The 18,248-nt window shown below is 47.4% G+C and overlaps 1 protein-coding gene across 3 annotated transcripts in view; it reads right to left on the bottom strand.

Moving 5' to 3' along the window:
• The window catches only part of RSRC1 (arginine and serine rich coiled-coil 1), a 451,267-nt gene that overhangs the window by 201,944 nt on the left and 231,075 nt on the right, over window positions 1-18,248 (bottom strand). For all 3 annotated transcript variants that reach the window (XM_089675413.1, XM_089675412.1, XM_089675411.1), the window contains exon 6: window positions 14,084-14,135. In XM_089675413.1, coding sequence (XP_089531539.1) covers window positions 14,084-14,135 — 52 coding nt within the window. The remainder of the gene's footprint in view (window positions 1-14,083; window positions 14,136-18,248) is intronic.

Raw genomic sequence — 18,248 nt, 5'->3', positions numbered from 1 at the left:
TGGTGCTTTATGTAGGACACAAGATACAACACCATATATATTTCTACAAGCAGAAGATACCTTGGGATATGTCTTGTTGTTTTTTCTACAAAAGGTGGTGTGTAGTCCACAAACAGTGGTGAAGACACCATTTCAAGCAGAATGTTGCTATTTGCATCTTTTCTCCCATCCTGGGAATAACTGGGGCTTATTTTCATTCAAAAGCTCTGAGATACAGCTGTTCATATTACAGATGAATGGGCCCCAACCACGTGTGCTGGCACAGGAATGCATTGTATCATATATTGGACATTTATGTCTTTTTCCATACAGGCCCTAGGCCTATTGTTCTCCTCTTCACGCTTTTTGTGCTGCAGCCTTGCATACATGTGATATATATATATATCCATAGTAGAATTTTTGGATTCCCTTATTGGGATTCACCAGATTGATATTGTCATTTATTATATATTCAATATTATGGTATACTTATGGTACAATTTTTGGATACACCTCCCCATGGAAGTGTTCACCTATGTGCTTGCGCTGCAGAGGTATTAGACTCTTGAAGTCATTCTTTCTGTTGCACATGCATTTAGACCGGTCTTGATGTCATTTTATATGGTTTTAGGTCTGTGTGTTATTGTCTCATACTGAGGTGATGGTAAACCAGGGCATATGCCCATATGTCATATCTATATATGTGTAATAAAGCATAATTTTTGGAAATTTTCTGAGTGTCACGTTCTATTCATTATGTAGCCGCTTTTCGGTTCAACAAAATAACCTGCTCATGGTTTTCTTTATAGCTGACAATTGGACAAAAAAAAATGTTTAACTATTCTACTAATAACTGTATTTAAGTTTAATTTGTTACTATACTAACTGTAGCTTACTGGCTTTAGCTATCACTGTGCCTCTCTCTGTGCAAGGCATAGTGACAGCTGAAGCTAACAAGTGTGTATGTAAACCAGCTCATGTGATGACCATAATTGGCTGTCACATTGATCACATGATCAGGAACCTTTCTCAATGGTTCCTGATTTTTACTGTAGACCAGCAGCTGTCAGTGACAGCAATGTATTAAAGCCAGGGGTCAGATCATATGACAATGACCTGACATGCTGACAAGAAGCCTACGAAATTGCTTTAAAGGCACAGTTCATCTTTACCAAAAAATTGCCTATGCAGGTAACAGGAACCTGTAATTAATAATAAACTATGCAGCTTTGACCAAAATTGAATAATGCTCTAGGCCATTTACAGTGCTCAGCATAAATGAGTACACCCCTTTTGAAAAGTAAGATTTTAACCTCTTCACGCCGGCGCCTCCCGGCCCTTTAAGGGGTTTCAGACACTGGGAGGCGGGGTGGGGTTTTAGGGTTATGTGACTCCCCTTGCGATCGGGACCTTTCTGTGAGACACCGACATACATGCTGGGAGCGCGCTCTCAGCACATATGTGTTTTCAAATGGTACGCAAATATGCGGCTGCTCGGCATCAAGGCCACATATTTGCGTACGGTCGGCGTCAAGTTGTTAATCAATATCTCAATGAACACAAAAACAATTTCCAACATTTTGACAAAACTGAGTTTTATAGAATATTTGCTTAGCTCATTACATGAAAGGAAGGTTAATAATATAACTTAGGTAACTTAAGTTTACTGAAATTAGTTGATGCAAAAATGAATACACCCCACAACAAAAACTACTACATCTAGTATTTTGTATGACCTCCATGATTTGTAAGGACAGCACCAAGTTTTCTAGGCATGGAATGAACAAGTTGGTGACGTATTGCAACATCGATCTTTTTTCATTCTTCAAGAACGACCTCTTTTAGAGCCTGGATGCTGGTTGGAGAGTGATGCTCAACTTGTCTCTTCAGAATTCCCCATAGGTGTTTGATTGGGTTTAGATCAGGAGACGTACTTGGCCACTGAATCATTTCACCCTGTTCTTCAGAAATGCAACAGTGGCCTTACATGTGTTTTGGATCACTGCACGAGTACACGACGACGAACGGCAGAGTGATAGTAACATCTTCTGTGTTAAGCAGTACATCAGTGAATTCATGATACCATCAATGAAATGCAGCTCTCTGACACCAGCAGCACTCATGCAGCCCCACAGAAGGACACTGCCATTGTGCTGTTTCACTGTGGGCACCATGCATTTTTCTTTGTACTCCTCTTGCAACGCCATACAGTTTTGAAGCTCCAAAAACATTTATCTTGGTCTCATCACTCCAGAGTCCCAGTAGTCTTCTTTTTCAGCATGGGCCCTCGCAAATACTAGATGGGCTTTTTTGTGCATGGGCTTTAGGAGAGGCTTCCTTCATGGATGACACACATGCATGCCATTCCTCTGCAGTGTACGTTGTGTCACGGGAAACAATAACCCCAGTTTGGCTTTCTACTTCTTTAGCTAACTGCAGTGAACTTGCATGGCAATTTTCCTCAACCCTACTCATCAGAAGACACTCCTGTTGAGATGTAACAGTTCCATCTTTGTTATAATTTTTGTATAACTTTTTGCTACAGTATTCTGACTGATCTTCTTGTAGCTTTCACCTTTCTTGTGTAATTAAATTATTTTCTCAGGCCTTGTGACATTTCTCTTCCATGTGGTGCCATTGCTGACAGTATGAAATGGGAAAGGGGTTTTCTTTGTTAAATAACACCTTTTTATAATCAACTATCTGTTGGACACCTATTAATGAATAATTAGACTCACCTGTAGTTGAATCCATGTTAATTAGAATTTTGTCGTCTAAAATTTAGTTTTGCTCCTAAGACTTTTATTGGGGCGTATTCATTTTTGCAACATGGTCTTAAATTAATTTGTTAGGAAAAATACTATATTGTTTGTGCAAATTAACAAGTCTTGTTTGCAAGCAATTGCTCGCATTTGTGGAAGTTTTTTGTAGTATACTGTCCCATAGAAAATGTTAATTCTGAAAGGAAAGTAAAGATTTTCTAACAAATCTGTTTGGGTGTACTCATTTACGCTGAGCACTATACCTAGCTCTTGATACCTGACTGAAAACCTCCCCGAGATCGCATCATCTCGTACCGTGTTGTTGCTAGGATATTGCTAAGAGACTCCAAGCTGTTATTGTTCACTTCCACCATCACAAGAGCAAGCTCTTACATGCTGAGCCCACAGCAACTGCATCAGGGCAGATAACATGCATATGAGGGGGTTTGAATCAGAGAAAGAGCTTGCTCCTGTGATAGTGGAGGTGAACAGTAACAGCTTGGAGTCTCTTACAACATCCTAGCAACAAGGCAGGTTGGGATGACATAATATCTGGGGACTTTTCAGTCAGGCTTCAGTAGGTACTAAGTGCCTACACATATAGCAGAGGCAATTACTCAAATCTGCACAGTTTGTTTTTATCTACAGGTGCCCCTTACCTGCATAGAACATTTTTTTGGTGAGGGGGAACCATTTGAGGACATCTAAACCCACAAAAAAATGGCAGCTTACCAATTCTCAAAAATGGTGGGCGCATTACTATTGTTTTTTAGTCCAAGTATACTTTTTGCTAATTATTATCTGTTTATCTAGAATTCCAGTGCCCTTTTAACTTCCTACGTGCAACCTTCTGTGAGCTACAAAGGAACTCTTCCCACTGCAATGGAGGAAAGGAGCAGGGGCTAGTAGACCAACCCAGAATAGATATAATGGAAAAAGTGAGCATAGCCACACTAGGATAAGAACTGTGTTACTGGCAGGATCACCAAGCAAAAGGGAGAACAGACCTAAAAAAAACTAATACAGACATCTCAAGGCAGATAAGTTGCAATACATTAAAAATGTTTTGGTTTGGATTTAGGTATACTTGAAATAACCACTCTTTACAGTATTGGTGTGCAGGAGGCCATTTCTAAGTGTAGAATTATTATTATTATACAGGACTTATATAGCGCCGACAGTTTGTTCAGCGCTTTACATTAGGAGGGAGACAGTACCGTAACAATACAGTTCAGTACAAGAGGGATTAGAGGGCCCTGCTCCTTGGAGCTTACAATCTAGGAGGGAGGGGATAGTGGTACAAGAGGTAATTAGCTGTGGGGGATGGAGTGGTAGGAAGAGTAGAGGATTCCAAAATTAGCTGGGGTCGGGGTAGGCTTCCCTGAAGAGATGAGTTTTCAGAGTGTGCCTAAAAGTGAACAGAGTAGGTGATAGCCTGATAGATTGGGATAGGGAGTTCCAGAGGATGGGTGAAGCCCTTGAAAAATCCTGGAGACGAGCATGGGAGGAGGAGACAAAGGAGCTAGAGAGTAGGTGTCAGGGCCCCAGGTATGACCAGAGGTGTGTGACTGATGCAGGGAAACGCAGACTTCAGATATGTGATAAACAATACAATTTATTAACACTAACAATACAAACATAAACGCAGTGCAATACTAAAACATAACACAGTGCAAACAAACCAAACCAACCACCCACAGATAACAGTATATACAAGCAAGCGTCGTCAGGCAGGCCGGGTCAATATCAATGGGCAGGTAGGTACAGGGGGAGCAAGCAGAGAATGGTCGGGGTCACAGGCCAGGTTCAGCAGGTAGCAAGCAGCGTAGTACAGAGGGTCAAGCAGAGGGGTGGTCAGGGTCACAAGCCAGGATCAGAGCAGGAGAAGTCAGCAGCAGTTCAGATCAGGGTCAGCAAAGGAACAGAAACAGGATGCAGGACAGATACAGGGCCCAGGACAAACACAACACCAAGGCAGAGTCTGTGGGTCTGGCCATCCCTTAAATACCCCAGCATCATCAGTTCCAGGTGTTAGCTGGCTGAAAGGTTGAGTCTCTGATTGCTGGGAGCACCCGCTAGCCAGCCCTGGTACTGCAGATCAAAAGGCAGGTGAGTCCCACCATTGCTGGCCAGTCCATTCCTAACAGTACCCCCCCTCAAGGAGCGGCCTCAGGACGCCCCAAACAGTCCTAGCTGGGCAAAATGTCCCACCGCCCGGGTCTGGCAACTGGCGGGATATCAAAGACTGGCACACCGGGCAGGACTCCGGGCAGCGGCACACCGGGCTGGACTCCGGGCAGCGGCACATCGGGCAGAGGCACACCGGGCAGAGGCACATCGGGCAGAGGCACATCGGGCAGAGGCACATCGGGCAGGACTCCGGGCAGAGGCACATCGGGCAGGACTCCGGGCAGAGGCACATCGGGCAGGACTCCGGGCAGAGGCACATCGGGCAGGACTCCGGGCAGAGGCACATCGGGCAGGACTCCGGGCAGAGGCACATCGGGCAGGACTCCGGGCAGAGGCACATCGGGCAGGACTCCGGGCAGAGGCACATCGGGCAGGACTCCGGGCAGAGGCACATCGGGCAGGACTCCGGGCAGAGGCACATCGGGCAGGACTCCGGGCAGAGGCACATCGGGCAGGACTCCGGGCAGAGGCACATCGGGCAGGACTCCGGGCAGAGGCACATCGGGCAGGACTCCGGGCAGAGGCACATCGGGCAGGACTCCGGGCAGAGGCACATCGGGCAGGACTCCGGGCAGAGGCACATCGGGCAGGACTCCGGGCAGAGGCACATCGGGCAGGACTCCGGGCAGAGGCACATCGGGCAGGACTCCGGGCAGAGGCACATCGGGCAGGACTCCGGGCAGAGGCACATCGGGCAGGACTCCGGGCAGAGGCACATCGGGCAGGACTCCGGGCAGAGGCACATCGGGCAGGACTCCGGGCAGAGGCACATCGGGCAGGACTCCGGGCAGAGGCACATCGGGCAGGACTCCAGGCAGAGGCACATCGGGCAGGACTCCGGGCAGAGGCACATCGGGCAGGATTCCGGGCAGAGGCACATCGGGCAGGACTCCGGGCAGAGGCACATCGGATTACCAGGCGAAGCAGCAGGCAGCGGGCCACCAGGCGGAGCAGCAGGCACAGGGCCCCCGGGCGGATCAGCAGGCACCGGGCCCCCGGGCGGATCAGCAGGCACCGGGCCCCCGGGCGGATCAGCAGGCACCGGGCCCCCGGGCGGATCAGCAGGCACCGGGCCCCCGGGCGGATCAGCAGGCACCGGGCCCCCGGGCGGGGCGACAGGCACCGGGCCCCCGGGCGGGGCGACAGGCACCGGGCCCCCGGGCGGGGCGGCAGGCACCGGGCCCCCGGGCGGGGCGGCAGGCACCGGGCCCCCGGGCGGGGCGACAGGCACCGTGCCCCCAGGCGGGGCGACAGGCATCGGGCCCCCAGGCGGGGCGACAGGCATCGGGCCCCCAGGAGGGGCGACAGGCATCGGGCCCCCAGGCGGGGCGACAGGCACCGTGCCCCCAGGCGGGGCGACAGGCATCGTGCCCCCAGGCGGGGCGACAGGCATCGTGCCCCCAGGCGGAGCGGCGGGCGCCGGACCCCCAGGCGGAGCGAAACAGGTCTCGGGCCCTCAGGCGGAGCGGCGGGCGCCGGACCTCCAGATGGAGCGACAGGTCTCGGGCCCTCAGGCGGAGCGGCGGGCACCGGACCCCCAGGCGGAGCGACAGGTCTCGGGCCCACAGGCGGAGCGGTGGGCGCCGGACCCCCAGGTGGAGCGACAGGTCTCGGGCCCTCAGGCGGAGCGGCGGGCGCCGGACCCCCAGGTGGAGCGACAGGTCTCGGGCCCTCAGGCGGAGCGGCGGGCGCCGGACCCCCAGGCGGAGCGACAGGTCTCGGGCCCATAGGCGGAGCGGCGGGCGCCGGACCCCCAGGAGGAGCGACAGGTCTCGGGCCCTCAGGCGGAGCGGCGGGCGCCGGACCCCCAGATGGAGCGACAGGTCTCGGGCCCTCAGGCGGAGCGGCGGGCGCCGGACCCCCAGGTGGAGCGACAGGTCTCGGGCCCTCAGGCGGAGCGGCGGGCGCCGGACCCCCAGATGGAGCGACAGGTCTCGGGCCCTCAGGCGGAGCGACAGGTCTCAGGCCCCCAGGCGGGGCGGCGGGCGCCGGATCCCCAGGCGGAGCGGCGGGCGCTGGACCCCCAAGCGGAGCAACAGGTCTCGGGCCCCCAGGCGGAGCGGCGGGCACCGAGTCACCAGGCACGACAGTGGGCTCCGAGTCAACTGGTATGACCGCAGGCACTGGGTCAGACATTGTATGGTCTGGCTGGACAGCGGGCATCGGGTCACCAGGCATCAGGTCATTTGGCTCGACAGCGGGCACCGCGTCATCTGGCAAGGCAGTGGGCTCCGAGTCAACTGGTATGACCGCGGGCACTGGGTCAGACATTGGATCGTCTGACCGGACAGCGGGCATCGGGTCACCAGGCATCAGGTCATTTGGCTCGACCGCGGGCACCGCGTCATCTGGCAAGGCAGTGGGCTCCGAGTCAACTGGTATGACCGCAGGCACTGGGTCAGACATTGTATGGTCTGGCTGGACAGTGGGCATCGGGTCACCAGGCATCAGGTCATTTGGCTCGACAGCGGGCACCGCGTCATCTGGCAAGGCAGTGGGCTCCAAGTCAACTGGTATGACCGCGGGCACTGGGTCAGACATTGGATCGTCTGACTGGACAGCGGGCACTGGGTCACCAGGCATCAGGTCATTTGGCTCGACAGCGGGCACCGCGTCATCTGGCAAGGCAGTGGGCTCCGAGTCAAGAGGCACGACAGTGAGCACCGGGGCATCAGGTACCGGATTGTCTGGCTCGACAGCGGGCATCGGGTCACCAGGTATGACAGCGGGCACTGGGTCACCAGGCATCAGGTCATTTGGCTTGTCAGCGGGCACCGCGTCATCTGGCAAGGCAGTGGGCACCGGGTCACCAGGCATTGGATCGTCTGGCTCGACAGCGGGCATCGGGTCACCAGGTATGACAGCGGGCACTGGGTCACCAGGCATCAGGTCATTTGGCTTGCCAGCGGGCACCGCGTCATCTGGCAAGGCAGTGGGCACCGGGTCACCAGATATGACAGCGGGCTCTGAGTCAATTGGCACGACAGCGGGCACTGGATCAGGTACCGGATCATCTGGATCAACAGCGGGCATCGAGTCAACTGGCCTAATAGGATCGTCGGGCTGGATCAGTTCATCATGCTGAGTAGCGGCATCAGGCTGAATGCAGGCATCAGGCTGAGGAGAGGCTTCAGGCTGAAGAGAGGCATCCGGCTGAAGAGAGGCATCCGGCTGAAGAGAGGCATCCGGCTGAAGAGAGGCATCCGGCTGAAGAGAGGCATCCGGCTGAAGAGAGGCATCCGGCTGAAGAGAGGCATCCGGCTGAAGAGAGGCATCCGGCTGAAGAGAGGCATCCGGCTGAAGAGAGGCATCCGGCTGAAGAGAGGCATCAGGCCGAGTAGAGGCATCAGGCCGAGTAGAGGCTTCAGGCTGAGTAGAGGCTTCAGGCCGAGTCACGGAAGGCAGGCTCACCGGTTTGGATACTGGCAGGATGGTATTGGTTGGAAAGAATTTTCGCTTTTCTCTGGTTTTAACTACTGGAGCACTGCAAGTAAACGCAGGTCTGCAAACGAATGGAGCAGCTGGAGACAGAGAAAAACTGGAGGATGGAACAGGAGAGGGAGCAGTTGCTACAGAGGGCTCTTTTACAGGGTTAAAGGCAGGATAGGTGCAGCGAGTGGGAACAGGGTACTGACATGCGGTAGATAGCCAAGTATACTGGGCTGTAACTGGAGGAGCTGGTGGGAATACAGGAGTAGAGTTAGAAGCAGGACTGGGTCTTTGTAAGCTGACTGAGGCTGGGTGCAACAAATCTGTCCATGTCTGCAGTAGGGGTTGAACAAAGCTGAGCTTACACAAAGTCTGTCTGGTCAATGACTGTACTGCGTTTATACAATCTCTTAGTGTCTGTGGTGAACATGTGGAATAACGCTCCAGAAAGTAACCCACATCATCCTCTAATAACCACACCAGGGACTCTACCTGGTCTGCACTAAATGGTGGCAAAAATTCATCCCTGCATTCGGGGGAACCAGATGAAACCAACTCTGCACAAACTTCAATCAAAGGCTGCACCTCAGAGAACTCTATGCCCTGATCTACTAGAACATGAGCGAGCCGTATACATTCTAGCAGTTCATCCCGGGTATACTCCTTCAGAGTCTGATAAGCATACTCCCTGTCATCAAACACTAGCAGATATAAATATTCAACCTCATCCAGATCCATCCTTCCCATCAACAAGCCAAGATGGCTTCCCTGTGCAGCCACTTCTGGTCAGGATTGGCCTTGGTGTAATGTCAGGGCCCCAGGTATGACCAGAGGTGTGTGACTGATGCAGGGAAACGCAGACTTCAGATATGTGATAAACAATACAATTTATTAACACTAACAATACAAACATAAACGCAGTGCAATACTAAAACATAACACAGTGCAAACAAACCAAACCAACCACCCACAGATAACAGTATATACAAGCAAGCGTCGTCAGGCAGGCCGGGTCAATATCAATGGGCAGGTAGGTACAGGGGGAGCAAGCAGAGAATGGTCGGGGTCACAGGCCAGGTTCAGCAGGTAGCAAGCAGCGTAGTACAGAGGGTCAAGCAGAGGGGTGGTCAGGGTCACAAGCCAGGATCAGAGCAGGAGAAGTCAGCAGCAGTTCAGATCAGGGTCAGCAAAGGAACAGAAACAGGATGCAGGACAGATACAGGGCCCAGGACAAACACAACACCAAGGCAGAGTCTGTGGGTCTGGCCATCCCTTAAATACCCCAGCATCATCAGTTCCAGGTGTTAGCTGGCTGAAAGGTTGAGTCTCTGATTGCTGGGAGCACCCGCTGGCCAGCCCTGGTACTGCAGATCAAAAGGCAGGTGAGTCCCACCATTGCTGGCCAGTCCATTCCTAACAGTAGGAGGTCTTGCGAGGAGCGGAGAGCACGGTTTGGGTGGTATTTAGAGACAAGGTCGGTGATGTAATTAGGGGCAGTGTTATGAACAGCTTTATACGTCAGTGTTAGTGTTTTGAATTTTATCCGCTGGGCAATTGGAAGCCAGTGGAAGGATTGGCAGAGAGGGGTGGCAGATACAGAGTGGTTAGTAAGGTGAATGAGTCTGGCAGCAGCATTCATGATGGACTAGAGTGGGGATAGCCTGCGATGAGGTAGGCCAGTGAGGAGGGAGTTACAGTAGTCAAGGCGTGATATAATAAGGGAGTGAATGAGTTGCTTAGTGGTTTCCGAGGTTAGGAACGGTCGTATCTTGGAGATGTTGCGGAGGTGCAGTCTACATGAGTTTGTCAGTGATTGGACCTGGGGCTGAAAGGACAGACTGGAGTCTAGGATTACACCTAGTACCTTGGTGTGAGGGGTGGGACTGATGGTAGTGTTGTTGATCTTGATGGAGAAGTCGGGGGGGAGCACGGGCTGGGGGGAATACTAGGAGCTCAGTTTTGGAAAGGCTGAGTTTCAGGAAGTGGAGTGACATCCAGTCCGATATGTCACTTAGTAGGCTGGTGATGCAATTGGAGACTGAGGGGGTGAGGTGAGGGGTAGAGAGATAGATTTGTGTGTCGTCGTCATAGAGATGATAGTTGAAGTCGTGGGAGTTTATCAATTGGCCAAGGGAGGAGGTGTAGATGGAGAAGAGTATAATGTCAGCTCAGCCAGCATAATGTCATGTCAGCCAGCTACAGCCTAAAAAACATTGCCCTTTCTAGTACAACATACAGACAGTAGCACCAATTTGATGTTCAAAATCTTTTGTCAATGTTTCAAACTAGTGCCATAATGCTATGGGATTTTTTAAAATTAGAGTTACTTAATTACATTAGAATACCACTGTACTACAAGCACTCAAAAAAAAAATTGGACAGATTATGCATGTCTTTTTACTATTGCCCACTGGGCAAAAATAGCACACCTCATTATTGGTCACTAAGGTAGGCCATTAGATAATGGAATTACAGAGGGGCATGCCAGAGTTCTGAAGATAAGGCCATCCACCGAAAGCTGCACATGCAAGTCAATAGGGAAACGCTGCAAATGCCCCGCGACCACGTATAATGCAATGTAATTCCTCACTGCTTGTCAGTAGCCTCGGGCTTTAGAGGCAAGGGAGATTTAGACACGTCTAAATCAATCCTTAGAGAACAGCTGGGTGACCTAACAGCAAGATATTTGGACACCATGGTGGTTGTTTAATGCTTAAAGTGACACTAAACTGTGGTTTAAAAAATGTAATTCTCTTCAGTATGCATTCTTTTATTAAAAGAGTACCTCCTATTGCTCTCCACCTCTTCAAAATGTCCAGACTGCTTTTTTTGTGTTGTTGCTACTGCAAACTGACTTCCTGTTAGAGGGTGGCTGCATTCTTTCTCCATGGTCCCACTGTATGTAGGAATGCAGCCACCCTTTGTTGCTTGCTCCCAAGATGGACAAGAGACTATGGGATGTGTAGTGTGTATACAGCAGTACACATGACCACAACTACAGTACCAGTGAATGTGTATGGACAATTTTTGGAGAATAAGGATATGATTTAGTGTCACTTTATCCCCTAAACACTGAATAAACATAACACTAAAACCTTAATTAAATCCTTACAATAATTAATCCCCCCTACCCTGCTGAATACACACCTGTCCTGCACCTGGAACCTTTGTGCTGATAGTATGCAAGTCCCAAATTAAATGCAAGTCCCAAATGAAAAGCTTGCAATGAGGATAGCCTTGCACCAGGCAATCAATGCACTTGAAATGAGAAGACTGCCAACAGGTGGTTAAATTGCTCAGTAGGTTGACACACACATAATGCATCTAATTTAACCCAAAAGCTAGAAATACTCTGAGCTGAGTTTCAATATCTTAAAAAGCATATTGCACAGTATATGTTAATGCTTATAATATGCTAAGGCCTCATGCATACATGACATTTTAAAAATGCTGCTCCTCTTAACAGCAGCATTTTGGCAGAGAAAACGCCTGAGGCTTGTAAAAGTGTCTAACGCTTTTACATGTGTTTAGACGCATTTACAGGTGTCAAACACTTGGGTGTTAATTCATTTCATTGGCAGGAATAATAATTTATTCTGGCCATTGAAATGAACGCTTAGGCGCTAAACGCGCCTAGTGGAACATGCATTTAGGCGCATTTAGACATGTTTACACACGTCAAGTGTGTTTTCTGCCAAAACACTGCCACTCTGGGACACACCGGCAGTGGGATTTTACAGCTCCTAAAAGCCCCTGCCACTAAAAGCTTCTAAACGTCTATGTGTGCACCACATGGAGAGGCATTTGGAAGCTGTAGAAAAAAAAAACACCTGACGCCCCTAAAAGTGGCTGCAAAAATGTGCTGTGTGCAAGATGCCTAAATCTTCCACAGATTGACATGGATGCAGACAAACACTGCAAGGGAACAGACACTGGTAAGTGCAGACTGACAATGAAGGACACCACCTTGACAGGCAGACTCTGAATTAAACTGCCCAGCTTTAAAAGAAGATTAATTTCTAAGCCTATTTACATATTGTTAGGCTACACCCCCAAGCTATAAAAAGATCCAGTAAACTCAAAGTGTGGTTTTACCCAGAACTCACCAACAATGTATGTGGGTAGAATTTAAAGAAATAGTTAGAACCTTTAAATATAAAAATATTAAAGAGCAAGTCCTGAATAAGCAGGCCCAGAACATACGGTTTCTGCAAATGATATGGAGGCCTGTTTTATTTTCTTTAAAACATTCACTCGTATTTATGCACCTTGCTTTGTGCGCAGTCATGTTGGAACAGGAAGAGGCCATCCCCAAACTGTTCCCACAAAGTTGGCAGCATGAAGTTGTCCAAAATGTATTGGTATGGTGACGCTTTAAGAGTTTCCTTCACTGGAACTAAGGGGCCAAGCCCAACTCCTGAAAAAGAGTCACACACCATAATCCTCCATCCACCAAACTTTACCCTTGGCACAATGAAGTCATGCAAGTACTGTTCACCTGGCAACTGCCAAACCCAGATACATCCATCGGATTGTCAGACAGAAAAGCATGATTCATCACTCCAGAGAACGTCTCCACTGCTCTAGAGTCCAGTGGCAGCAAGCTTTACACCACTGCATCCAATGTTTTGCACTGCACTTGTTGATGTAAGGCGTGGATGCAGATGATTGGCCATGGAAACCCATTCCATGAAGCTCTCTGCGCACTGTTGTTGTGCTAATCTAAAGGCCACACAAAATTTGGAGGCCGTTAGCTATTGACTCTGCAGACAGCTGGCAACTTCTAAGCACTGTGCGCTTCAGCATGCGCTGACCCTACTCTGTCATTTTAGGTGGCCTACCACTTTGTAGCTGAGTTACTGTTGTTCCCAGTTGCTTCTACTTTGTTATAATCCCACTGACAGTTGACCTTGGAACATTTAGTAGCAAGGAAATTTCACAGATGACAACTTATTGCACAGGTGGCAACCTATCATGGTACCATGCTTGAATTCACTGAGCTCCTGAAAGCGACCCATTCTTTGACAAATGTTTGTAGAAGCAGTCTGCATGCCTAAGTGCCTAATTTTATACACATGTGGCCATGGAGGTGATTGGAACATCTGAATCCAATGATTTGGAGGGGTGTCCCAATACTTTTGGCAATATAGTGTATATGCAAACACACACATATATGACAGATCTATTGATCTTCAATTTTCAATTTATATAATTATAGGAGCAGCTATAAGATGTGTGGTCACGTTGACGTAATACATTTGCTTTATATGTGGATGCTAACGGGTTTACTAGACAACTACATGTGATGCTTTAGGTCATGCTTGCTCCAGACAGTAAATGGTAATAGCTAATGTCCTCTGAATGCCTTCTGTTTATCAGCTATGTGTAACCTTAGGCAGCACACCGGCTGCTTCTAATTGTAAAAATGATCTTCTGTTTGCTGGAGGTTCAGAAATCACTTTACATGCCCTTCAGAGGGATGCACATTTACTAACCTCGTCCTATAATTGCTGTACCAGAAAGAATGCAAATAATTCTATACTTTTTGTTGTCATTGTTCTTTTAAATTAGTTCCTTTCCTCTTTAAAATAATGATAGAAATAGACTTTGCAGCACTGCCAGTACATAATACCGCCTTATAATGAGGTATGTTCCACAGTGTAGTTTCTGCTCGGTAATTATTTCAGTCTCACAAACGCAAACCTTCATCTACCATCACTCACCAGCAGCTTGGAGAACCATCTGCAGCGTTGCTTTGGCCTGTTCAGCAGGAGACTAAAAACAAAGACAAAAAGCATATTTACCATACATTATGGTACTAATCAAAAGGCACAGTGTTTTATAAAGAATAAACAGCACTGAGATAGACCAACACATCTATAAAAAAAATCCCTCCTAATTTCTATGCAATATCCCTGATTTGAAAAGGCATTCAACCATTATGAAACATCCACATCTCCAAGCCTAAATGTAGACCAATGACTTTCCTGTTTAATTGCTAGGATATATCCACTTCTATCCAATGTAAATTGCTGGCTGCACGCCTCTCTTGGTAATATTTAATTAAATTACACAAAAAAATGGGAGAAGAAAATAAAATCACTTTGTAAGGAAATAATTTCTTGGTCATTTACCAACTACTTAAAAAGTATAAAGATATATATCTGATGTATCATCTAATCAAATTTTAAATATTTTCTCTGAAAATTGGAAAATATAAGTTTGATAAGAACATTACATAAAAAGCTTACATATAATAATAAGGTTCATTCACCATATATTTTAAAGTCTATATACATAGCTATAAATACACATATACATACAGTACTTAAATACATAAAGCTTATTAGTTATAACTTGCTCTCAATTGCGTTTTCTTTCATAAAACGGTGTTATTTTTTAATAAAATAGAGTAGTACTGAAAACTACGATGATAGAATACAAGGAAAACGTTTTAAATAAATATTTGAAAACAACTATATACAAGTAATTCGTTCACAGAAATCACATACAAAAATACAAATGTAGTCCCCCTCTCTAGGCAAATGGCCACTGTTTATAGGCCAGAGGAAATAGTGGAGGCATGATGGAAGCAAATCATTGTAGTGGGTGGAGTGGAGAAAATAATGAGAACTGACCATGGACCATAAGTAGAATCAGAGAGAACAGAGCAGAAGCCAACAATAGAGGAAGAGCTGAGGCACAACTTGTGCTGATTAATCAAGGCTTTAAGCGTGTACACATGCATGCATTTACATGCATATATTTTTCATATACTAGATATATGGTCACAGATGCAGCTGTGTCCTACTTTTTTCTTTAGGTCGCTATACGGGGTACACATTCTTTTGTAGACACAACTATGTGTATGGCTTCGTTGAATCTTACAGTGCTGCATATAGCTACAAATAAAACTATACACTGTATGCCTCTAAACACAGTTTTAGACACCCATGTAACATCTCCCATTCCCAGCCTTGCACAATTTTAATTTTGTGGCAAGCAAAAGCAAGAGTGGAAAATATGAACAATGGGGAGGGTCCATCATCCCTTAATGTATTCCAAGAAAATTAAGTATCAAAGTACATTAGAACGTAAAAAAGCAGAGCAACCGAGAGGTGGGCAACAGAGCAACAAAAAGCTAACAAGCCCACAATAACCAACAGGTTAAAGGATAAGTTCACCTTTACTAACATGTTACACTTGTATTCACAGTGTAACATGTAATATGTAACTGCAGCAGCTGCCCCCACGCCTGCCCGGCCGCGTCACTCATTTACAATATTCTGTTTAATGGGAAGCTACAACTACCAACAGCCTTTGCTGCTGTTCGGTTGTAGTTCTCAATGAACTACCGTGGAGCTGTTGAGCGCTGTGTAGTTCACTGAGGCTTCCTATCAGTGTGTAACTGAATGCTCGTATTAGCAGACAGCTTACACACAGAGTCTGCGAAGCCCTGCATAGCACCCACACTCTCTTGATCATGGGTGCAATGCTTTACAGGCTCCTAATACAAAAAATAATAAATGCACATTTTTTTTACCTGCAAAAAGATGTACATTTATTATATTTTTTAAAAAGGTGCACCTACCCTCTAACAGAAGTGGCTCAACAAAGCCTAAATAACCCCCTGAGGAACCTTAAGACTGAAGCTGGCATCAGCTGAAGCCTGAACATTCACCTGGTAAAACAAATTGTGAACAGAAGACCAGATAGCAGCTTTGAAAATCTGAGAAACAGATGCCTGATACTGAAAAACTCATGAATCCCTTGGCTGATCTGATGCAGCGCATTATGAAAGGGAAAGGTGGAACCTTGTCTCTGAGGTCCTCAAACAATGAGAAGTAAAACCTACCTTTAGGGCAATAAAGAGAAATAGGACAGAAATAGTAGAAAAATGCCCTGTTTAAGGTGAAAGAAAGGAGACCTTGGGTCTCAAAACAACCTTACCTTTGTGTAGCACATAAACAGGTTTCTTTACAAATTAAGGTGCCAACTGATAATCACTTTGCAAAAGTGATGGCAATGGGAAATGTAACTTTGCCAGTAAGAAGAATGTCCATGGTAGGTTTAAAGGGCTGTCTGAATCTGATTGAGATTCACAGACTCACTGGGCAATGTAAAAGAAGGATAATGTGGGTGAGACCCTGTATGAAAGTCCTTACTAAGGAGCGAGAGGAAAGTGGTCTCTGAAAAAAGACCACAAAGGCTGAGATTTGACCCTTGATGGTACTCAAGCTCAATTATTGATCAAGACTAAACTGCAGAAAACACAGGAGTCAACCCACAGAGACCTTTTGCGGATGGAATCTCCTTGTCCCACACCAAGAGAAATATGTCTGCCAGGTGCTATGGCAGGTTTGTGAGATGGTGGTATCCAACTGAATTCTGGTCGGATGACTTTGCATAGGTCCAGCTTTGAAGGGATAACCTAACCACCGAGCTCCAGAATATTGAACAGCAGGTGGTTTCTCTTCCCTGACCAATTCCTTTGTACAGAGATGGTTATCTAGGACTCCTGAGAACCTTCCAAACCAAATGGAGAAAGGATTTCTTTGATTCCAGTGCTGAAATTGTGACCCACAACACCAAGGCAAGCTCAGTTTTTCTGGTCAGACGTATGCACCCTTTTATTTTACCTTGCCAGAATGTTGGGATGCAATTATCTGGCGTGAAATTGGCCATATAGAACTGCCTCGAAGGTGACTACCGTGATGCCCAAAACCCTGATGAAAAAGCAGAGAGTTGGTTGACTCTTGGACTGTAAGGTCCAACAGTATGTGTGGAGAGTCTGCAGTTTGTACAGGGGAAAGACAACCTTGGACAGGGTAGTATCCAATATCAGACCTAGACACTAAAGCTGATGAGACGGGTCCAGTGCTAATTTCAGATCCAACTGAATCTTTGACAGATCTGGAGTAGACTGTTTCCTCAAAAGGAATTCATCCAATATTCCATTATGGGGATTCCCTGAAAATAAAGTCCCAAGACAGGTCAAAAGGGAGGTCAGCAAATTGGCAATGTTGCATGTCCACAGCTAAATACAGTTAGCATTGAGGCACTGTGAAAATAGGAACATGCAAGGAAGTATTCTTGCTGTCCACAGATACCAGAAGGTCCTTCAGTAGGCGGAAGCAGAGACTGACCAGGTAAGCTTCATGCAGAATCTTTGTACTTGGAGAAAGACGTAGAGAACGTTTAGATCCAGAATGGGATAAAGCCCACATCTGCTTTGGGAACTGTGATCACGTTTGAGCAAGAATATATAAATATATATATTGCACAGGATGCTGAGGATGGGTGCTGGATGACAGGTATATTTTCCCACTGTTTAGGTTGTGGTCTCTTTAAAGGGGGCAGTTTGAAGGTAATGTTGAGTACTCAGGGTATGCAGGGTAAGGGGTCCTGGAGTTATCCAGTTGAAGAGGAAAGGACCGATTTTCATCGCTCTCTGGATTGCCAAGTGCTAATTAGGGACCCAGCAATTTAGAGACTATAGTCCTGAAGAGGTTAACCCGGATGCATCAGAGTCCAAAAAAGCAATCTCCACCTGGCTGTGCAAGAGAGAGTTTGACACTTGAGTGAGCAGGGTGAACTAAGTTTGGGATTGAGCCACGTTTGCTGAACTGTGAAAGTTGGATATTTTTTCTATATACCTTACCTGCAAAATGCATTTGCTGGAGTACATCCCGAGACACAGAGCAGGCTATATTCATTACTATCTGGGTTATGCATCAACTATAGGTAAATGGACACTGGCAGACCAAACAGGAAGTCCTCCTCTACATAACCCTTCCTATATAGGAAGTACCTCAGTTTTGTAGCAAGCAATGAAAATCACAGAAAGAGGCAGCAGGACCTCCGTGTCCCATGATGTACTCCAAGAAA

This window comes from Staurois parvus, unplaced genomic scaffold, assembly GCF_062004578.1.
Source record: "Staurois parvus isolate SC_StPar_1 unplaced genomic scaffold, SC_StPar_1.0 ptg000155l, whole genome shotgun sequence".
Taxonomy (NCBI): domain Eukaryota; kingdom Metazoa; phylum Chordata; class Amphibia; order Anura; family Ranidae; genus Staurois; species Staurois parvus.
Note: the sequence above shows the minus strand (reverse complement) of the source record. Positions and strands in the feature narration are given on the sequence as shown.